General features: G+C 42.9%; 1 protein-coding gene across 2 annotated transcripts in view; it reads right to left on the bottom strand.

Moving 5' to 3' along the window:
* elp2 (elongator acetyltransferase complex subunit 2) overlaps window positions 1-17,323 on the bottom strand; it is a 57,908-nt gene extending 40,585 nt beyond the window's left edge. For both annotated transcript variants that reach the window (XM_042332050.1, XM_042332051.1), the window contains exons 1-10: window positions 17,169-17,323; window positions 15,856-15,934; window positions 12,723-12,793; window positions 12,410-12,566; window positions 11,568-11,645; window positions 10,244-10,308; window positions 9,350-9,416; window positions 8,485-8,628; window positions 7,311-7,406; window positions 4,391-4,491 (exon numbers count right to left, since the gene is read on the bottom strand). In XM_042332050.1, coding sequence (XP_042187984.1) covers window positions 4,391-4,491; window positions 7,311-7,406; window positions 8,485-8,628; window positions 9,350-9,416; window positions 10,244-10,308; window positions 11,568-11,645; window positions 12,410-12,566; window positions 12,723-12,793; window positions 15,856-15,934; window positions 17,169-17,300 — 990 coding nt within the window. In that variant the 5' untranslated portion in view covers window positions 17,301-17,323. The remainder of the gene's footprint in view (window positions 1-4,390; window positions 4,492-7,310; window positions 7,407-8,484; window positions 8,629-9,349; window positions 9,417-10,243; window positions 10,309-11,567; window positions 11,646-12,409; window positions 12,567-12,722; window positions 12,794-15,855; window positions 15,935-17,168) is intronic.
* Between the last annotated feature and the right edge of the window lie 413 nt (window positions 17,324-17,736).

Genomic DNA, 17,736 nt, shown 5'->3' with positions numbered 1-17,736 from the left:
TACATACAAACTGCTCAAGTGTGAGAAAACAGTACTCCCCAATTTGTTTTAAAATACCAATCAACAATATTTCTATCCTGTCCTGATTTCTGCAGATACAGTATTAAACCAACTCTGGGAACCAAAGCATTTTCTGTCACAATCTATAAAGTGCAGAATCAAGGAAAAAGGCCTATAATTCAATATGCCCAACGTATTACAATGTCCCGTAAAATGTACGAGGGACATGCACGAGGCCTGATTCAGTCGAGTGGAGGCAGCGGATAGTGAGTCGGGGAGTAAGCAGGTCGGAGAGGTAGGGAGGTGCCAGTCCATGAAGGGATTTAAAAACGAGCGTGAGGATCTTGAAATTAATCCGTTCGCCGTCAGTGGAGCCCGTCTAGAACTGGTGTGATAGGGGTACCAAGTTTAGTGCAGGTGAGTATTTGTCTGGGGTAAGGTACAGTCGGAGTTGGACAATGTGATGGAGGTGGAGGAAGGTAGTCCTGGACAGGGACAGGATGTGGGGAAGGAAAGACAGCTATGGGTCAAACCTGACGCCTCGGTTACATACTGGATCAGTGAGTCTGAGGGAGAGGCCGGGAAGGTTGACGAGGTCGGAGCCGGAGGACAGGAGAGGTTGATGGGAGCCAAGGAGTATGGCTTCCCTCTTGTCGACATTTTGTTGCAAGTAGTTTGCACTCATCCTGGCCCTGATGTCTGCCAGACAAGCTGACAGACATCGGCAGCCCTGGAGTCACAGCTGGAGGAGGAGAAGTAGATTTGTGCATCATCCACATACATATGGAAGTTTACTCCATGTCTGCGGATGACATCGCGAAGAGGGAGCATTTAGATGAGGAAGAGGAGGGGGACAAGGATGGAGCCCTGTGGTACACCATAGGTGACTTGGCAGGGGCGGGAAGAGAAACTGTTTGAAGAGACAAAGTGAAGACAATTTGTTAGGTAGGACTCAAACCAGGCTAGTGGGGTCCTAACAGGTGGATGATGGAGGAGAGGTGGTGGATGAGGTTGGCGTGGTCGTGGTGGAGAGGTCCAGGAGGACAAGAAGGCAGAGAGAGAGAGGACGTCGTTTGTAACCTTGAAAAGCGCCGTCTCTGTGCTATGGGCAAGGCGGAAACCAGACTGGAGGGAGGGGGTGGAGGGAGACGTGTGAGCAAAGCTGGTTAGTGACAACGCATTCCAGAGTTTTGGCAACGAAGGGCACATTGGAAATGGGATGGTAATTTGTTAGGTTGTCAGGGTCAAGGGTGGGTTTTTTGAGGAGGGGAGTGATGACAGCTTTTTTTTTAAGGGGGAGAGGAACAGAACCTGAGGAGAGCGACTGCTTTATTAACCTTCTTTGTTGCAATAGAAAAACTTCCAATTCCTCCACTGCCTGCTCATAGGCCAAACCAGTTATCCTGGTATCATCCTAGCAAAATCTCCTCAGCACCCCCTCTATTGGCTTGATATCCTTCCTATAGTGGAGTGACCAAAACTGAACATAATCTTCTAACTGTAGTCTAACCAACAATTTATATAAGTGATTTATATACCACTCAATGCACACAAAGTGACACCAGTGGTGGTCCAACCACCCTGAATTTGGAAAGAAATTGGCTAGTCAGCGCTGGATGCCAGGTGCACTCCACATCTGGGTAATGCAGGCCTACAGGACACCAGTGTATTAATCAAGTCAACATTAGACTAGAGTGTATTATAATGTGGTTGCTCTATATATGGTATTATTGATAGAACGTTTAAGGTAACTCCATGAGTTAAATAATTCATTCCCCTGTATTTTCCATTTAAGCTCCATGAAATTTGCAATTTATACAAAGCAGGAAGTAGGACACAGGGGCAGTGGCCACATGCATGATGTGCTATGTTAAAAATATAGAATGTTTTTAATAATGCATTAAATTGGAATACAATAGGTATATTTCTAATCAGCTGGAGGGGATACTGACATTTTAACCTCAGTGACTATTTTTAGAACACACTTATGACAATGAACTCACTAACAGTATCACACCCCAGGAAGTAGTATGAACCAAATAACAGTATTTCATTATATAAATCCCACAGAATAAAAACACTTTTCTATATAAAAAAAATTGAACTAAAAAATCACTGATATGCCACCCAACTACCAAGGTCCAGTTAACAACAGGGGAAAATCCAGTGAGTCAAGTCACTTGACATTTAGTAGATTTTTTTTGTAAACCAGCGTTCTGTTGTATATGGACTTTGACAACGCAATGGTTCAGCTCAGCTGGAATGAGTTGCTGCTCAGTTTGCTGCTTGAAGAGTGCAGCATTGAGGGTCAGCAACAGTGCTATTCCACTTAATTCATTGTTTATTGTAAAAATTAGAGGGTGATTGATGTCAACCTGGTTCTGTTGTACTTTTGCCTCTGAATCAGAGGTTTTGGGCTCAAGCCTCACATCAGGAATTTGAGCTCATATTCTAGGCCAGGGATCCAACTGGCAGCCCACATTACACAGGGGCTATATCAAATGCAAGGATTATTATTATGCACAGAACAGTCACTCAGGCCATGCCTGTTCTAAGCTATCACTCCTGTACAACAGGAGGAGAAACATTGTATTGTCAAAGATGCCATCCTTCGGATGATACATTAAACCATGGTCACATCTGCCTGTTCAGGTGGACTTTAAAGATCCCTTGGGATTTTTCAAAAGGTGTTTCTTCCAAGCCAACAATTCCAGGACAACATTGGTCAATTCACTTCTTACCTGTTTGTGGGACGCCTCTGACCAAATTGGCTGCATTGTTCACCTACAAATACCGATGACGCATATAATAGCATTGCACTATATAAATCCTACAGAATAAAAACATTTTTCTATTTAAAAAAAACTTCAGCTCAAAAATCAATCATATCACAACCCTTTAAGCTCCATTATTCTCCTTGGAGCAGAGAAGTTTAAGAGGAGACTTGATAGAAGTTTTCAAAATTCTGAGGGGATTCGATAGGGTGAACAAGGAGAAACTATTTCCACTGGCGGGTGGGTCAGTAAAAGAAGTTGTTAAAAGAAACAGAGGGGAGGTGAGGAGAACACTTTTCATATAGCGAGTTGTTCGGATCTGGAATATATTGCCTGAAAGTGTGGTGGAAACCGATTCGATAACAACTTTTAAGAGAGAATTAGATAATTATTTGAGGAGGACAAGTTTGCAGGGATATGGGGAGAGAGCAAAGGAGTGGGATTGATTTGGAAGCTCTTTTCAAAGAGCCAGCACAGACATGATGGCCCAAATGGCTTCCTTCTGTGTTGTATAATTCTACGATTTACTGTAAATCCTCTGAAGCGCTTTTGAGACGTTTCAACAATAACTATATGAAATCCATTGATTATTCAACAGCATAAATTATATGAAACCCAAGTATTATTATTATACCATTTTAGCACATGTGAAGATAAACATTAATACAGACTTGATGGACCAAATGGTTTGTTTCTATGCTGTAATGGTATATGATTCTATGAAGATAGCTTGGGGGTAAAAGCTCACGATAAGCCATTACATACCACCAATCCTGATGAAAGTACACAGTTCCTTTCCTATGTTGCATTGTCTCAACAAAACAATATTTGATAAAGCAAATAATGGATACAGTAGATCCTGTAGCTCAGTGGTTAGCGCACTCGCCTCGCAAGCGAAGGTCTGGGATCAAAACCCTGGCAGGGCGAAATGTTGAGGAAGTTTCCTTACTCCACATGCCTGTTTACCTAGCAGTAAGTGGGAACCCGGTTGTTAGTTGATTGGTGGATCGTTTTTCCAAGAGTAATAATTCCTTCAAAAAAATAAAAATTTTGCACAATCCACAACTGTATGTGGGACACTGTTATGCGCAATTGGCTGCTACGCTTCACCCACAAAATATACAGTCAATTCACTTTAGTTTATTCTGTGAAGCGCTTTGGGGCATCTCAAAGACGTTAAGGTATTATATCAAATGCAACGATTATTATTGTTATAATTTCTGCAAAAAACAAAGGGCTTCATACATTAAGCAACTGTTTTTCAACATTCAATGCCAACATGCTCTAAGCAGAGTATTTAAGTGTATGTGACACATCCTGTCAGGACAGCAATTGTCCTGGAGTCAATAGAGTTGGGTGTCATGCACATACATGTGGAAGCTGACCCCATGTCTGCGGATGTCACCAAGAAGGAGCATATACATGTTGAATTGGTGAGGACCAAGGACAAAACCCCGAGAAACACCGCACAAGATGGTTCGGGGACTGGAGGAGAAGCCTTTTAGGCAAAGCTGCCCAAAGGTTTAGACAAAGCTGTCCAATGCAAAATTAGGGATAGGATTTATAGAACCACATGAATAATCACAATTCAGCAAGAAGTGGGTTACAAATCTTACCTGTTCCAGCCATACACCAGACTCCTCATCTGGAGCCCACAGAATCATTGTTTTATCCATTGATGCAGACAACAGAGACAATGGTTGTTCAAGTCTGCCATCTATAGGAAAAGCAAACAAAGACTTTTGTGTGTTAAACACGCACAGAATAAAATGAAAGATTGGAAAAGATCCATTGACTATTCACTAGACTAATACCTGGGTTTTAGAAGCTCAGCTATGACGAGACGCTGTGTAAACTAAGGTTATATTCCTTAAAGAAGAGGTTAAGGGGTGATTTGATTGAGGTATTTAAAACAATGAAAATCAGAAATAAAAGTTGGAATTGGGGTCAGAAAGCATCTAAACATGAGAGATGTGAAGACGTGGAATGCTCTTCCACAGAAAGCTAGAGCCAGAATCAATAAGCTTGTTTTTAAGAGCAAATGACACAGATACTTGGTTAGTAGAGATATAAAGACTATGGCAAAGGGGCCGTGGTTTGGGATTACATCCAAGTCATGACCCCACCTCCACAAAATTGCCCAGCTCCACCACTGCCTCTCCCCTCAGACCGCCAAAACCCTATCTGCGCATTTATTGCATTGAGGCTCGACTACGCCAACTCCTTGCTCCCTACCCTGCATACGGGGCGCAATATAAATGCAAGTTGTTGTAATTGTTGGACTTCCCAATTCTTCCCTCCACAAGCTGCAGATCATCCAGAACTCTGCAGCTCATGTCCTCACCGGCATCAAGCTCCGTAGCACTAATAACCCCACCCTCGCCCGGCTCCACTGACTCCCCGTCCCCCTTCCCCAAGGATAGAGTTCAAAATGCTCACCGAAAAGCCTCCATGACTTTGCTCCTCTGTGACCTGCTAACGCCATATAAACCTGTCCACTCCCTCCGTTCAACAGGCTGTGGCCTGCTCCACATCCCCAGCCCGGTCCGGCCCACCCCACCGGTCGAGGCTTCAGCCTCTCTGCCCTCACCCTTTGGAACTCCATCTCATAGTTCCTTCGCCTTGCTCCCTTCCTTGCCTCCTTTAAGGCACGTCTCAAGACCCTTATCTTCAACCTCATCTTCGGCTGCCCTCCTACCCCTACCCTCCCTGCCCTCCACCCCTCCTGATAGGGTCCAAATCCTGTACTGTCCAGCACCTTGTGATGTCCTCCCAATGCGAAAGGCCCTATACTAATGCAATTTATTGTTGTTTAAAGATCTGCCAAGATCTAATAAATTGAAAGAACCGACTTCATGGGCTGAATGGTCTCCTCCTGTTCCCGTCTTCCTTTATTCCTACATATTTGCTACATGTAAATGTGCATTATATGCATCTTCTTACACATTGCCTTGCCCAAATAATAGGAACATGAACAAAGGGTACTAACCAGAAGCTGTCTCTACAACCAAGCCAAATATTATTAAATATAATAATATAACTACTATACCATTAAAAAGTAGGTAAAAATATTTTTTTCCATTCTAAGTCTACTTTAAATATAAGCAGAATTTTTAAATCCACTTTAGTTATCAGATCAAATAACAGATTCTTATGGTATAAACACAGAAATCGCTGTGATCCAGCATCTGCAGTACTTTGCCTTCAGATTATTATGGACAGGTGAAGACTCATCACCTTGGGGATATCACAGAGCATAAACAGTGATAAGCTCAGTTACCAATCTGTTCCCACTTCCAAAACAAAATTTCAGCCACGAATCCTTGACCACTAATCCTGCACCAATGGATAACTTCAAATAAAATACTCGAATAAAGAAACCAAAAAAAATCCCACTCAAACAAGTTTTATGTATTACTTCCAAATACAGATTGTAGAGTCTACAGTATTTACATTTTGTAGGAATATACAGTAAACAAAGAACACCATTGAGTACATTCACATTTTTACAATATGGTACAAATTGAAGCTGTTATTAAAAACAATACCACTCCAACTACAACCCCTACCCACATAACAATACAAGTCAGCTTCTACAATATTTTAGGCAAAAATGAATGACTGGCTAACTGGTTAACTTTAGATTTTAAAGTTACCATTATAACCTGCAGCTCCAATTCTGCTGAAGTGCCATTGAGACCATGATTTGAGTATGACCTGGAGAGGGTAAGTTATCTGAGTCACTGAGGATAAACTCAAATGCAAGGATTTTATCAACCACCAGGGTCACACAAAATACAACTTGAATCAACAAAACAATTGCTTCCACTTTGTCAATGGTCCTAAAGTGACTTTGTTCAGCTACATCACCTCAGGTATGTGAGGTTTTTTTTGGCGGGGGGGCTAATGGGGGAAAGAAACCATTGTATTGGAGGTTAGTCTGCAACTGCCTCAAAAATAGCATATTTGGAACCAAAAGCTATTATTAGTATCAATAATATTACAACGTACAATAGTACTTTTCACAGAAAAACAAGGTCAGAAATCTTTTGTTCGAAAGAATATGCAGGGATATTCAGGTGAAGTTCCTAGAAAGGCAAAGTCGCACTAAGATTTTAAGGGGAATGTCTCCAAATTTAAAAGTATAGACCTGAAAACTATGCGTTTTTAGCTGGTTAGACGCTAGCAGTACCCTAACACACACTCTGGAGTCCCCAAGCCACGGCTCTTGCCAATACTTTATGGAATTAGGTGAGCAGGATGAGACCCCCAGGGACTCCATTCCAACAATCTATCTCTGCGATTTCCATATGTAGGTGGGACACATGGGGTTCTCAAGTTTGGCTTGGATACTCCTAAGTATGGTGAGGGGTTTCTGCACATTTTAGACCCATGAAATGCATAGTTTCAGGTACATTACTGATGGATTTGAATAGGTACCTTCCAGCACCAAATTTGTGCACTAAAATTATTGTATTAACCAAAATCCATTGATCTTTGATAAGCTATTTGCAAGTCGGTTACTTTCATTCGTACCTTTGTGAAACGGGGGCTGCCAATGTATTCCATAAACCCAGTTCTCATGACCTGCTAGCACAGTCTCCAGAGTTGCTGCATATGTCACTGCTCCTTCTAGCAAAAGAGAATAAATTAGGTTATATCACAGATAATGATTTAGTTGAATTGGTTTTAAAATTACATAAACCAGAAAAGGTCCAATCTATGCTACTGCCCAAATCAAAAAAGTAAAAATGGTTACAAATATTTAATTTTATTTAGGAATCTGTTTTGCCTATAATAGAATAATAGTAACATAATAATCCTTGTATTTGATATGTGCCTTATTACATTGTCAAGACATCTCAAAGCACTTGCACAGGATTTTACTGTGAAATGTGGTGACTGTTTATTTGTAGGCGAATATGGAAGCCAATTTGCACATGGCAATGTCCCACAACCAACTGTGAAGTGAATAACCAACTTTATTTGGGGGAACACAAAGAGAAACTCTCTTCTCTTTGACATCCAACCTGAACAAGCGGACAATAGTTGAATAGAATTCAACTGCTCTTTGACATTGTGAATGTTTTATAATACGCTAAAAATCGATGTATCAATATTGTCTATCATTNAAAAATTCATAAATCAACAGGCAATTATAAAATGAGAAAAGGGCTGAGAAAAGAATATCACCTGATCACATGGTGAGTGAGGGGATGGAGAATGCCTGATCATGTGGAGGGCAAACCACATGCGCACTTATTGGCCTTTAAGTAGCATGCAAGGTGCTCCATGAGGAAGAATCACAGGAAACTAAGTCCCGACCCATCATCACATGCGCACTTACCAGCTGCAATTCCGGTAATGGACTACCACGGCTTTAATATGCATGGGTTAAACATGGTACATAAACCTTGCCTTAATGTCACCAGCCAGTACAGTACTTGTGCATTTGTTGTGTTAATCATACAAGATCCAATTTTTAAATAACTTTACATAAGTCAAATATGATATGACTTGCAAGTTTGCCCTAACTCATACTTTGCATAAGTTATATTAAATGTTATGGTCCCAACTGATATGACTTATTTGAGTTTTACTGTATTACAAAAATGATGCTATGTAACTTCAGATGTTTATTACATGTATTATTACTCTGTCAGTCAGGGGCATAATCAATACGAAACTTGAGAATGCCTTTAATACTTACTGTCACTTGTAACATGAAATATGTCCTCCTTAAGTTTGATAATGTTCTCATTGTACTCTTTGTAAGTAGATTCTCGCCTGATATAAATTCTCCATATTCGAATCATGCAGTCTTGTGAACAGCTTGCCAATAAAAGATTCCCATCTGTTACAGTGCAAATCAAAACCATATGAAAAACAAATAAGGGTTGTGCAATGAATAAACTTTTTCAAAAACTTCCTTAAATAAATCAAGTCTCTGCAATAGATAACAACACTCAATAGTCTGAAAGTCTTGAATAACTACAAGTCAGATGTTGAAATGCTTTTTGAAGCTAAAATAGGACAGGAGGGAAAATGTGTCAAATTAAAATGTTTTTAAAAAGCACCAAATTCTGACATTTGCCTGCTTGTGCAGTGGGTAAGTGGGCAAGTGCACTGCCAGCATGGTACATAGTCTTTATGACTTCTAAGTCCCTTCATTAAGCTGTTAGCTTATCTCAGAAGGAGTGCTGCAACTTGCTTAAACACCCTGTCCTAATGAGAAAAAAAGGGTGAGAGAGAAATCAAACAAAAATCTATATCCTATGATCCCTGCTGTAAGGAAAGGAGAAATGCAGGCTCCTGTGGAACCATACACGACTGGGTTTGGGCAGTGGTAAATATATTGAAGATACCAAAAAATGACAACATCAAGCTCATTATATAAAATTCATTCACTTTAGACGAACCAAAAACACAGGTATAAGTGAATAAGATCCATAAGCAGATAACTGCAGATCACCATTACACTCTTCAGCCAGTCTCATGATGTAAAAAAGGGCACTGTAAATTGCAGCTCAGTGATGGATACCGCTTTTAGTTAGTTTCTAGTGTTCTTCACTTACCATGTGCAGCCCACTCCACCCCTCTGACCCAGTCTTCATGACCCACGAGCGACTGGATTTTCTGAAACTATACCACCAGCCACAAGTTACTTTTCAGCTTGTGTTGTGTAAACCATGTGCATATCAGGTCCAGAAAATCATCTTCTATTAATTTTGTAATTAACTAATCCAGAAGATTTATTATGTAATGAACAAACCTTAATTACAAAATTATTGCAACTGCCAGTCACTACACATGCATAATTTACACATTTCCCTTCAAGTATTTAATAATTTAATCCTTGCATTTGATATAACGTTTTTCACGTCGGGAGGATGTCCCAAAGCGCTTCACAGAACACACTGTAAAGTGAATTGACTGTATATTTGTGGGCGAACGCGGCAGCCAATTGCGCACAGCAATGTCCCACACACAGTCGTAGATTGAAAATGGCCAATTTATTATTGTTTTGTTTTGGAGGGATTATTATTAGGCTCTGTGTGAAGGAAACTTGCCCAAGGTTTCGCCCTCTGCCTGGAATTGAACTCAGGTCTCTCGCTTGCAAAGCGAGTGCTCTAACCACTGAGCTACAGGACTTTCACACATTTCACACATAATGTTCTATACATCTATCTCCATGTTTTAAACATGGTTTAAAAGTTTTAAACATGGTTTAAAAAAAATATGGTTTTAAACATGGTTTATAAGAGACCTCATTAAACAATCACCACCACATATTCCCTGTGTGAGACATGAACAGTCGCTATTTAGAAATCTAAGCTGTTACACACATACAGTATGCCATTTTATTTGTGGGAAAACTTTGAATTATTTTTCTAAAATAATAACAGAAAAAATGGAAGCAAAATAACATGCATCCATGAACACACTTTTATTAAATAATGAATACTCACTTGTTCACCTTCTTGAATGTACAAGTGAACTTTGCCATCATCACCACCACAAGCAAGAATCAAAGCTGGAATCAGACAATGTAAAATGAGACCAACAGAACAATTACACTTCTCCAGCATCACATTAACTCCCAGACAGAAGTGCTAAACCCACTGAAAAGAATAGAATAACTCCATAACCACTCTCACAAACGAGTGGTGATACATAATAATAATAGTAACAATAATAATAATAATAATGAGGTCTTCTTGGAGCTGAGCTGGCTTGGAAACAGAGTGGCAGAATCAAGTTAAACCTCTGTGGCAGTCTCAGAAGTCAGGCTCCTGAGACAAGCAGGTCTGCAGTACTGCAGGGCACTACTGTAGCCAAGCCATCTGACCTGACTCACCAACAGGACTTGGAGGAGCAGACTGGGAGCAGCCATTATTCACACTCATCTTTTGTTAATCCTGTAAACCAAAGCTCCAATGGTTTGGTTCGACTCACTTCCCTTTCTCCATAGATGCTGCCTGACTTGCTGAGTGTTCCCAGTGACTTCTGTTTTTGTTCCAATGGTTAGTTGGGTTCAAGCTGGACAAGAGACAAGAAACTTGCTAAACATTGATTTCAATGGCAAGTTTTACAGTTTACCTGGTTTAACTCCAGCAATACCCCACTGAGGCTTCTGAAATCCCAAGGCACAGGTTAGGATTTTGCTAACCTGTGCTTAATACTCTCCAGAATTAGGTCAGCAGGGTATGTACGTCGAGGGAGAGAATGCACAGGCCAATTTCCATGTGTAAGTGGCATAATGTGGAAATCTTATTTTCATTTGGATATTCTTAAATATGTTGCTAAGTTTCCACATGTATTAGACACCCAGCTAACAAAACAATGCCACTTTATCTAAAACACACGATTGCTGCTCTTTTCCAAGGCTTTCCTTTGTATAGACATTTCAATCCCTGTACTAGATGGTCTGAATTTGGACCTAGGTCAATAATCTGGAAAACACTCCCCTGTCACACTTCTGTTCGAACACATTTTCATTGATTCTTTGCCAGCGAAACTTACAGGAAGTTACAACACCATACAACATAAAGTAGAAACGCTGTAGTACAGTTCAGGCAAGCAGTGTCATGATCTGGTAAAGTTCATTGCGTTCACTAGTGGAAAGGTACATTAGTAGTGCTGCGTTTAAGCTGTGCTTTCAACAGAAAACTGCAATCTGCTTAAACATACAAATAAAACTGAGTAGAACCAAATTTGCAATGACAGGGATATGACATGCACTCCAATATATCCATAAAATCCCAGCAATTCAGTTTAAACAAAGGCACTTACCATCACTACCTGGCAATCGGGCTAAGGTAACATCCAGTATAAAGCCACTTCCAAATGACAGAGTTTGGACACATTTACCTGAACATAAACACCAAACAATGTTGGTTAATTTTGCATTACGCTGATAGAAACAAAATGTACTGGAAATTAAGAAATACTTCAAATCAGAATCTGTATATCCTGAAAAGTCAGCTATTAAGTCCAAGTTGAATAAATAGCTATTAACTAGATAAAGAACCATTCATTCAATTATGATTTTTAACATACTACAGTATACCGCTGATCTATTACCTGATCTTACTGCAGTTGCAAAAACAATTGGGACCAATGTCATTACTTCCCTTTGCCAGAATTATTGTAAAGCTGTTAAACTAACTGAGAAAAAAAAATCACAAGCATCACAACATTTTGGTAGTATATTAGTGAGGATGTGCCTCATTGTACACATCAAGGAGGAAGCTAATAGTTATTCAGGTAAATCTGGGTTAGAATACAAGGATTTGCATTTCAGAGTTGCGTACTGATAGAAGAAAAGTGTATTGTTTCAGCACAGTACACAATCTCCAGAGTAACAATTTCTTAAAAAGATCCATTGTATATTGTTACTACATCAAATATAGTACCATTTGCACTGACAGTTCTTCTGTCAAAGTTCTTACAACACAGCCAATATAGCATAATGAAAATTTTTAACAATTTAAGTGTTGAAAATATTGGATCACAAAATCCTAGATTCAGATTTCATTCGAAAAATTATAACAAATAGTAGTAATGGACTAAATATGATCCCGTTGATATTCTGCAACAGCACATTTTGACTTTACTCAAGTTGAATATCTTACCATTAGAACCCTGTTTGGACCAGATCTTGACAGAGGAATCTGCTGCTGCTGAAGCTATCAACAATTTAGGATCCTCACCCAAGCCAACAGTTTCATAAATAGCATCAACAGCATATACAGCTCCTGAATGCCCTTCCAGCCGGGTGTAAGTTACAAACTGTAAAATATTAATGAAGAAAACACCGGTTGGGTAATGGCCAAAATGGATTTGAAGCCAGGCGTTTACACATGGAGCATAATACACATGGTTTACATAAATCGCATAATGGATCCCAATATAACAAATGGCTGCATCTAATTTTGAATCACTCACCTTACAACTCAGCACCTCCCAAACAATGAGGCAGTTATCGCATCCTCCAGACACAAGTTCTGTCTCAGGATCTATAATTAAAAATAAAATAATAATAATCTTTGTATTTGATATAGCGTCTTATCAATTCGGCACAAGCTAGAACTGCAGCAAAGGCACTTACGACCAAACATGGCATAAAGCTAGGAAAGTCATCAGAGAAATGGATCGGAATCAATGAGCTGGTCACTCCGAAAGTGGGCACAAGGACATTCCCATCATCAGCCATGGCCGGAGGGGCCCCTCTGGGCCCGTACCAGTTTTGAACAAGTCCGTTATTCTACAACAGACCCATGAGGTTATCCTTAGAGTCTGGAGGGAGTATTACACAGAGTTGGTGTCTGACCCACCAGGCCATAGCAGAGACCCATTTCCATGGAGGCTGGAATAATTGGCGGGATATGTGGGCCAGATTGAAGGCCTTAAAGGTCCAATCCGCTGGGAGTACGTGGACTCTGCACTGTGGTGTCTTGCTGGTGCGGACGGCATCAATGCTGAGTTCCTAAAAGCTGCTCTGAAGCAGATGGAGAATGGTGAAGATCTTACAGGTCCAAGCCAGGAAACACGAACTCGCCTTAGAGCTGCCCTCCTAGCGCTGTCCCAACGGGATTCTCGCTGAGGCACACACCCGGTCAGTGTTCCAGAGTGCAATTGTGACATCCATTCACCAGAAGGGTGACCCTAGTGAAACTGATAACTACAGAGGGATCTCGCTGATTTCAGTGGCTCTTAAAGTGGTGCTTCAGGTAGTCATCGCACGTGTATCGCAAGCATTGGAGGCTCGTGGTTTGATCAGGTAGGAGCAAGCTGGCTTCTGTTCTCGTGAGGAATGTGTGGGACAGGTTGTAGCTCTGTATGAGATCGCAGAACGTTGTAAGGCTGAGGGGAAACCCACGTATGTTGCGTTCATCGACTTTCGTAAGGATTTCTAAAATCTATTGTAATTGAAAGCCTTGGGAATACATCACCGAATCCTGAAATTTATTTGGAATGTGCATTCCAACTCCAGGATCCGTGTAAGGGTGGACAGTGGACTTACTGAGCCCATCCCTCTGGAACAACAACAAAATTACATTTATATAGCGCTTTCACTTCAGGAGGACCTTCTGCATTACCCCCGCCATACATGGTGGTAGGTGCCCCAAATGCGGAATCATGGTTCTGAACGGCCCAAAGGAAGACATTGAGGGAATTGATTGGAAGATATAAGGGGCGTCAGTCCCAATTGTTGACTCTTATTGGTACCTTGGGGTCGTGGCGGACACTAACTTCAGCCTGAACACTGTCCAGAAGGTTAACTCTGAGAAGGGCGAAGGGCATTCTGGTCATGTGCATCCCTCTTCAAGGACAGCAAGGTCAAGCCTGGGCTTACAAGACCTGTGTGCAAACAGTCCTCCTTTATGGATCCAAGATGAAGCAGTGAGGTGGATTTGTGGCAAATGCGAGAAGCGACTACAATGAGGGAGGGCTCCAGCCTACAGTGACCTGTCGCTAAGCACCCTGGAGGACGAATCGGCTTCACAGCGGGTACTTCTATTTGCCAAGGCCCCTTGCATGAGAACCTGGATTGAGCAGCTGATGCTCAGCAAGCCTGGTAACACAGCATTGGACTTGTACCTCAAGAACATCAAGTGGCTGGTACGTCACAAGCTGTCCTGCAAAGGTCCTCCCACCACACTGACAATGCGATAAGGTAATATGCAAGGATTATTACTATATATACACACAAAATGAGAGTATATACATTATATAATATTATATATATTATACGGATAGTTTTGAGAGTCCAGATACTGAATAAGTTACAATCATACAATATAATAATAATGCTTGCATTTTGATATAGCGCTTTTCACGTCCTCTAGACATTTCAAAGCGCTTCACAGAATATGATGTAAAGTGAATTGACTGTATATTTGTGGGCAAACGCGGCAGCCAATTGTGCACAGCAATGTCCCACAAACAGTCATAGACCAATTTATTGTTGTTTTTTTGTTTTGGAGGGATTATTATTAGGCGTGTGGAGTAAGGAAACTTGCCCAAGGTTTCACCCTGTCTGGAATTCAGCCCAGGTATCTCGCTTGCAAGGCAAGTGCTCTAACCAGTGAGCTACACGACTCCAATATACACACATACAACAACAACAACAAGATTCCATCTATAAAGCGCCTTTCGCGTCAGGAGGACGTCCCAAGGCGCTGCACAGTTGGGTCATGACCCGAGCAGGGGGGAAATGGTCAGGGTGAGGGGAGGGAGGGAGGAGCGAGGAGGGGGAAATGGTCAGGGTGAGGGGAGGGAAGGGAGGGAGCGAGGAGGGGGAAGAGAGTCGAGAGGGGAGCTGAAGGCACGGTCGAAGAGAAAGGTTTTGAGACCGGCCTTGAAGGAGGAAAGGGAGGAGGCGGCGAAGGCACTGGGGGATGGAGTTCCAGAGCCTCGGGGCTGAGAGGCTGAAGGCCCGGCCACCGATGGTAGGGCGGTTGGGGCGGGGGACGTGGAGCAGACCGGAGCCGGAGGAACGGAGGGTACGGGCAGGTAGGTAGGGGGATAGTAGGTTGGAGAGATAGGAGGGAGCAAGGCCGTGAATGGCCTTGTAGGTGAGGATGAGGATCTTGAAATCAATCCTCTGGGGGATGGGGAGCCAGTGGAGGCGAGCGAGGGTGGGAGTGATGTGTTCCCGAAGCCTGGTGCGGGACAGTACACGAGCTGCAGAGTTCTGAATGACCTGCAGCTTGTGGAGGGAGGTGGCGGGAAGGCCGACGAGGAGAGAGTTCCCATAGTCCAGCCTTGAGGTGACAAAGGCGTGAACCAGGGTTTCAGCAGCGTGAGGGCAGCACGGAAACCTGACTGAAGGGGTTCGAAGAGTGAATGGGTGGAAAGGAAAGAGCGCAGTTGGGAAGCGACAACTCTTTCCAGGACCTTGGAGAGAAAGGGAAGGTTTCCTAAACATTACATAGAGTGTAATGTAGAGGAAAGGAAATGTGCTGTGGACTTTTTTTAAAACAAAAGCTGTAAGAATATTTATTCTTGCAATTAATTCAAGATTGAGCACAGTATTCTTCAGAATATCAATGCACACTCATTTATCAATACTTACCACAATCATCTCTGTGAACCCACTTGACACAGTTAACTTTTCCAGTGTGCCCATTCAGAGTTTCAGTCACTGTCCTGCTCTATTGAAACAAAACAGAAAACATTCAGTAGGATGTTTTAAGTACAGTATGAAGTTGTAATAGAAATGTAAAAAGTACAACATAGCAATATATGTCCAAGCAGTTAGTGAAGGGAGTTCAATTTATGAAGGATGTGTCCAAAGCCAAATAAGACATCCAACAAATGTAAACCTAAATCCTCATCTATCTCTCTTCCAAATGCATTTGTCAGTTTCTGAGGTCAGGAACAACTTGATAATATACTTAATACATAAAATTATAGGGCAGTAGAGGTGAGCTTCTATATACCATGTTGTTCACTATGTTTCACTATACCTTAAATATTAAATGGATCCAAATCTATACCTTAAATATTAAATGGATCCAAATCTATTTTGCCCACAAAATACAGTCAATTCACTTTACAGTCTATTCTGTGAGGCGCTTTGAGACGTCTCAAAGACGTGATAAGGTGCTATATTAAATGCAAGGAGCATTATTATTATTATTATTATTATTATAGCATACAGGTCTGGATCCACACCAGCAGTATTGGTCTGAGCACGATAGATCGCTTAAAATTGTGTTGTTTGCTGTACATTCCTTCGTGAATGCCACGGTCCAAACACAACATACAAGATATTACATAGACTCATGTACACGCCGTGGGTACCAGCCGGCACGAGAGGGCGTCAACATACACCAGGGGGCGGCCAGCACAGCGCTCCGGCCAGGAGGCTGGAGCAGGGAGATTCTGCAGGTGGCAAAAAATTCAGTGGTGGTGGTAGTGGGGGATAGGGACTCCCGCACACTGGAGGCAAGTGACAGGGAGGTCTGAATACTGGGAGCGGGGGTTAAATCAACACACTGCCACTGCAGGGGGGGGGGGGGGTCTGCACACCGGAGTGGGGGGGGAGGGGTCTGCACACTGCAGGGGGGGGGTCTGCACACCGGAGTGGGGGGGAGGGGTCTGCACACTGCAGGGGGGGGGGTCTGCACACTGCAGGGGGGGGTCTGTACACTGCAGGGGGGGTCTGCACACTGCAGGGGGGGTCTGCACACTGCAGGGGGGGGGGGTCTGCACACTGCAGGGGGGGGGTCTGCACACTGCGGGGGGGGTCTGCACACCGGAGTGGGGGGGGGGGGGGGGGGAGGGGTGTACACGACAGAGGAGACTCTCTGTACACGGGAGGGGGTCTTCGTACAGGGAGATGGGGCTGCGGGGGGGGTTGTGCAATGTCTGATTCGAATCCACCTCGGGTTCTGTGACTGTTACAGAGCGGCAGTTGCCGATGGCCACGTGACCTCCTCTCCCCCAGGACACGGCGCGCGGAGCCCGGTTCGCGCAGCACGAAACATGACAGGTCTGCACCACCGGCGCCGCCATCTTTCCTGACCCCTCACCCCGGCCCAGCCCCGCCCCCCCAGCCCCAGCCCCTCCCCACCCCCTGCCTTGTGTGGCCGGTGCTGAACATGTGGAGAGCGTTGGAACGCGTGCGTCACACACACAGCGTCACTCACACACAGCGTCACGTACACACACACAGCGTCACTCACACGCGCAGCGTCCCACACACCACACATCGTCCCACACACCACAGAGCGTCACAAACACCACACAGAGAGGGTCACGCAATATGGAGGAGGTCTCTCACACACACACACACACAACACAAAGAGTGTCAGATACAGCGGAGAGTGTGTCCAAAGCAGATTGACAGTTCTGCGCCTCCCATCGACACGTAGACATTTCCGTGTTTGGAATGGAATGGAATGTACATTCTCTGCTGAACGCACACACACTCCTGACCTAATTCCAGAGA

This window comes from Callorhinchus milii, unplaced genomic scaffold, assembly GCF_018977255.1.
Source record: "Callorhinchus milii isolate IMCB2004 unplaced genomic scaffold, IMCB_Cmil_1.0 Scaffold2, whole genome shotgun sequence".
Classification (NCBI taxonomy): domain Eukaryota; kingdom Metazoa; phylum Chordata; class Chondrichthyes; order Chimaeriformes; family Callorhinchidae; genus Callorhinchus; species Callorhinchus milii.
This window is presented reverse-complemented; position numbering and strand designations above follow the sequence as displayed.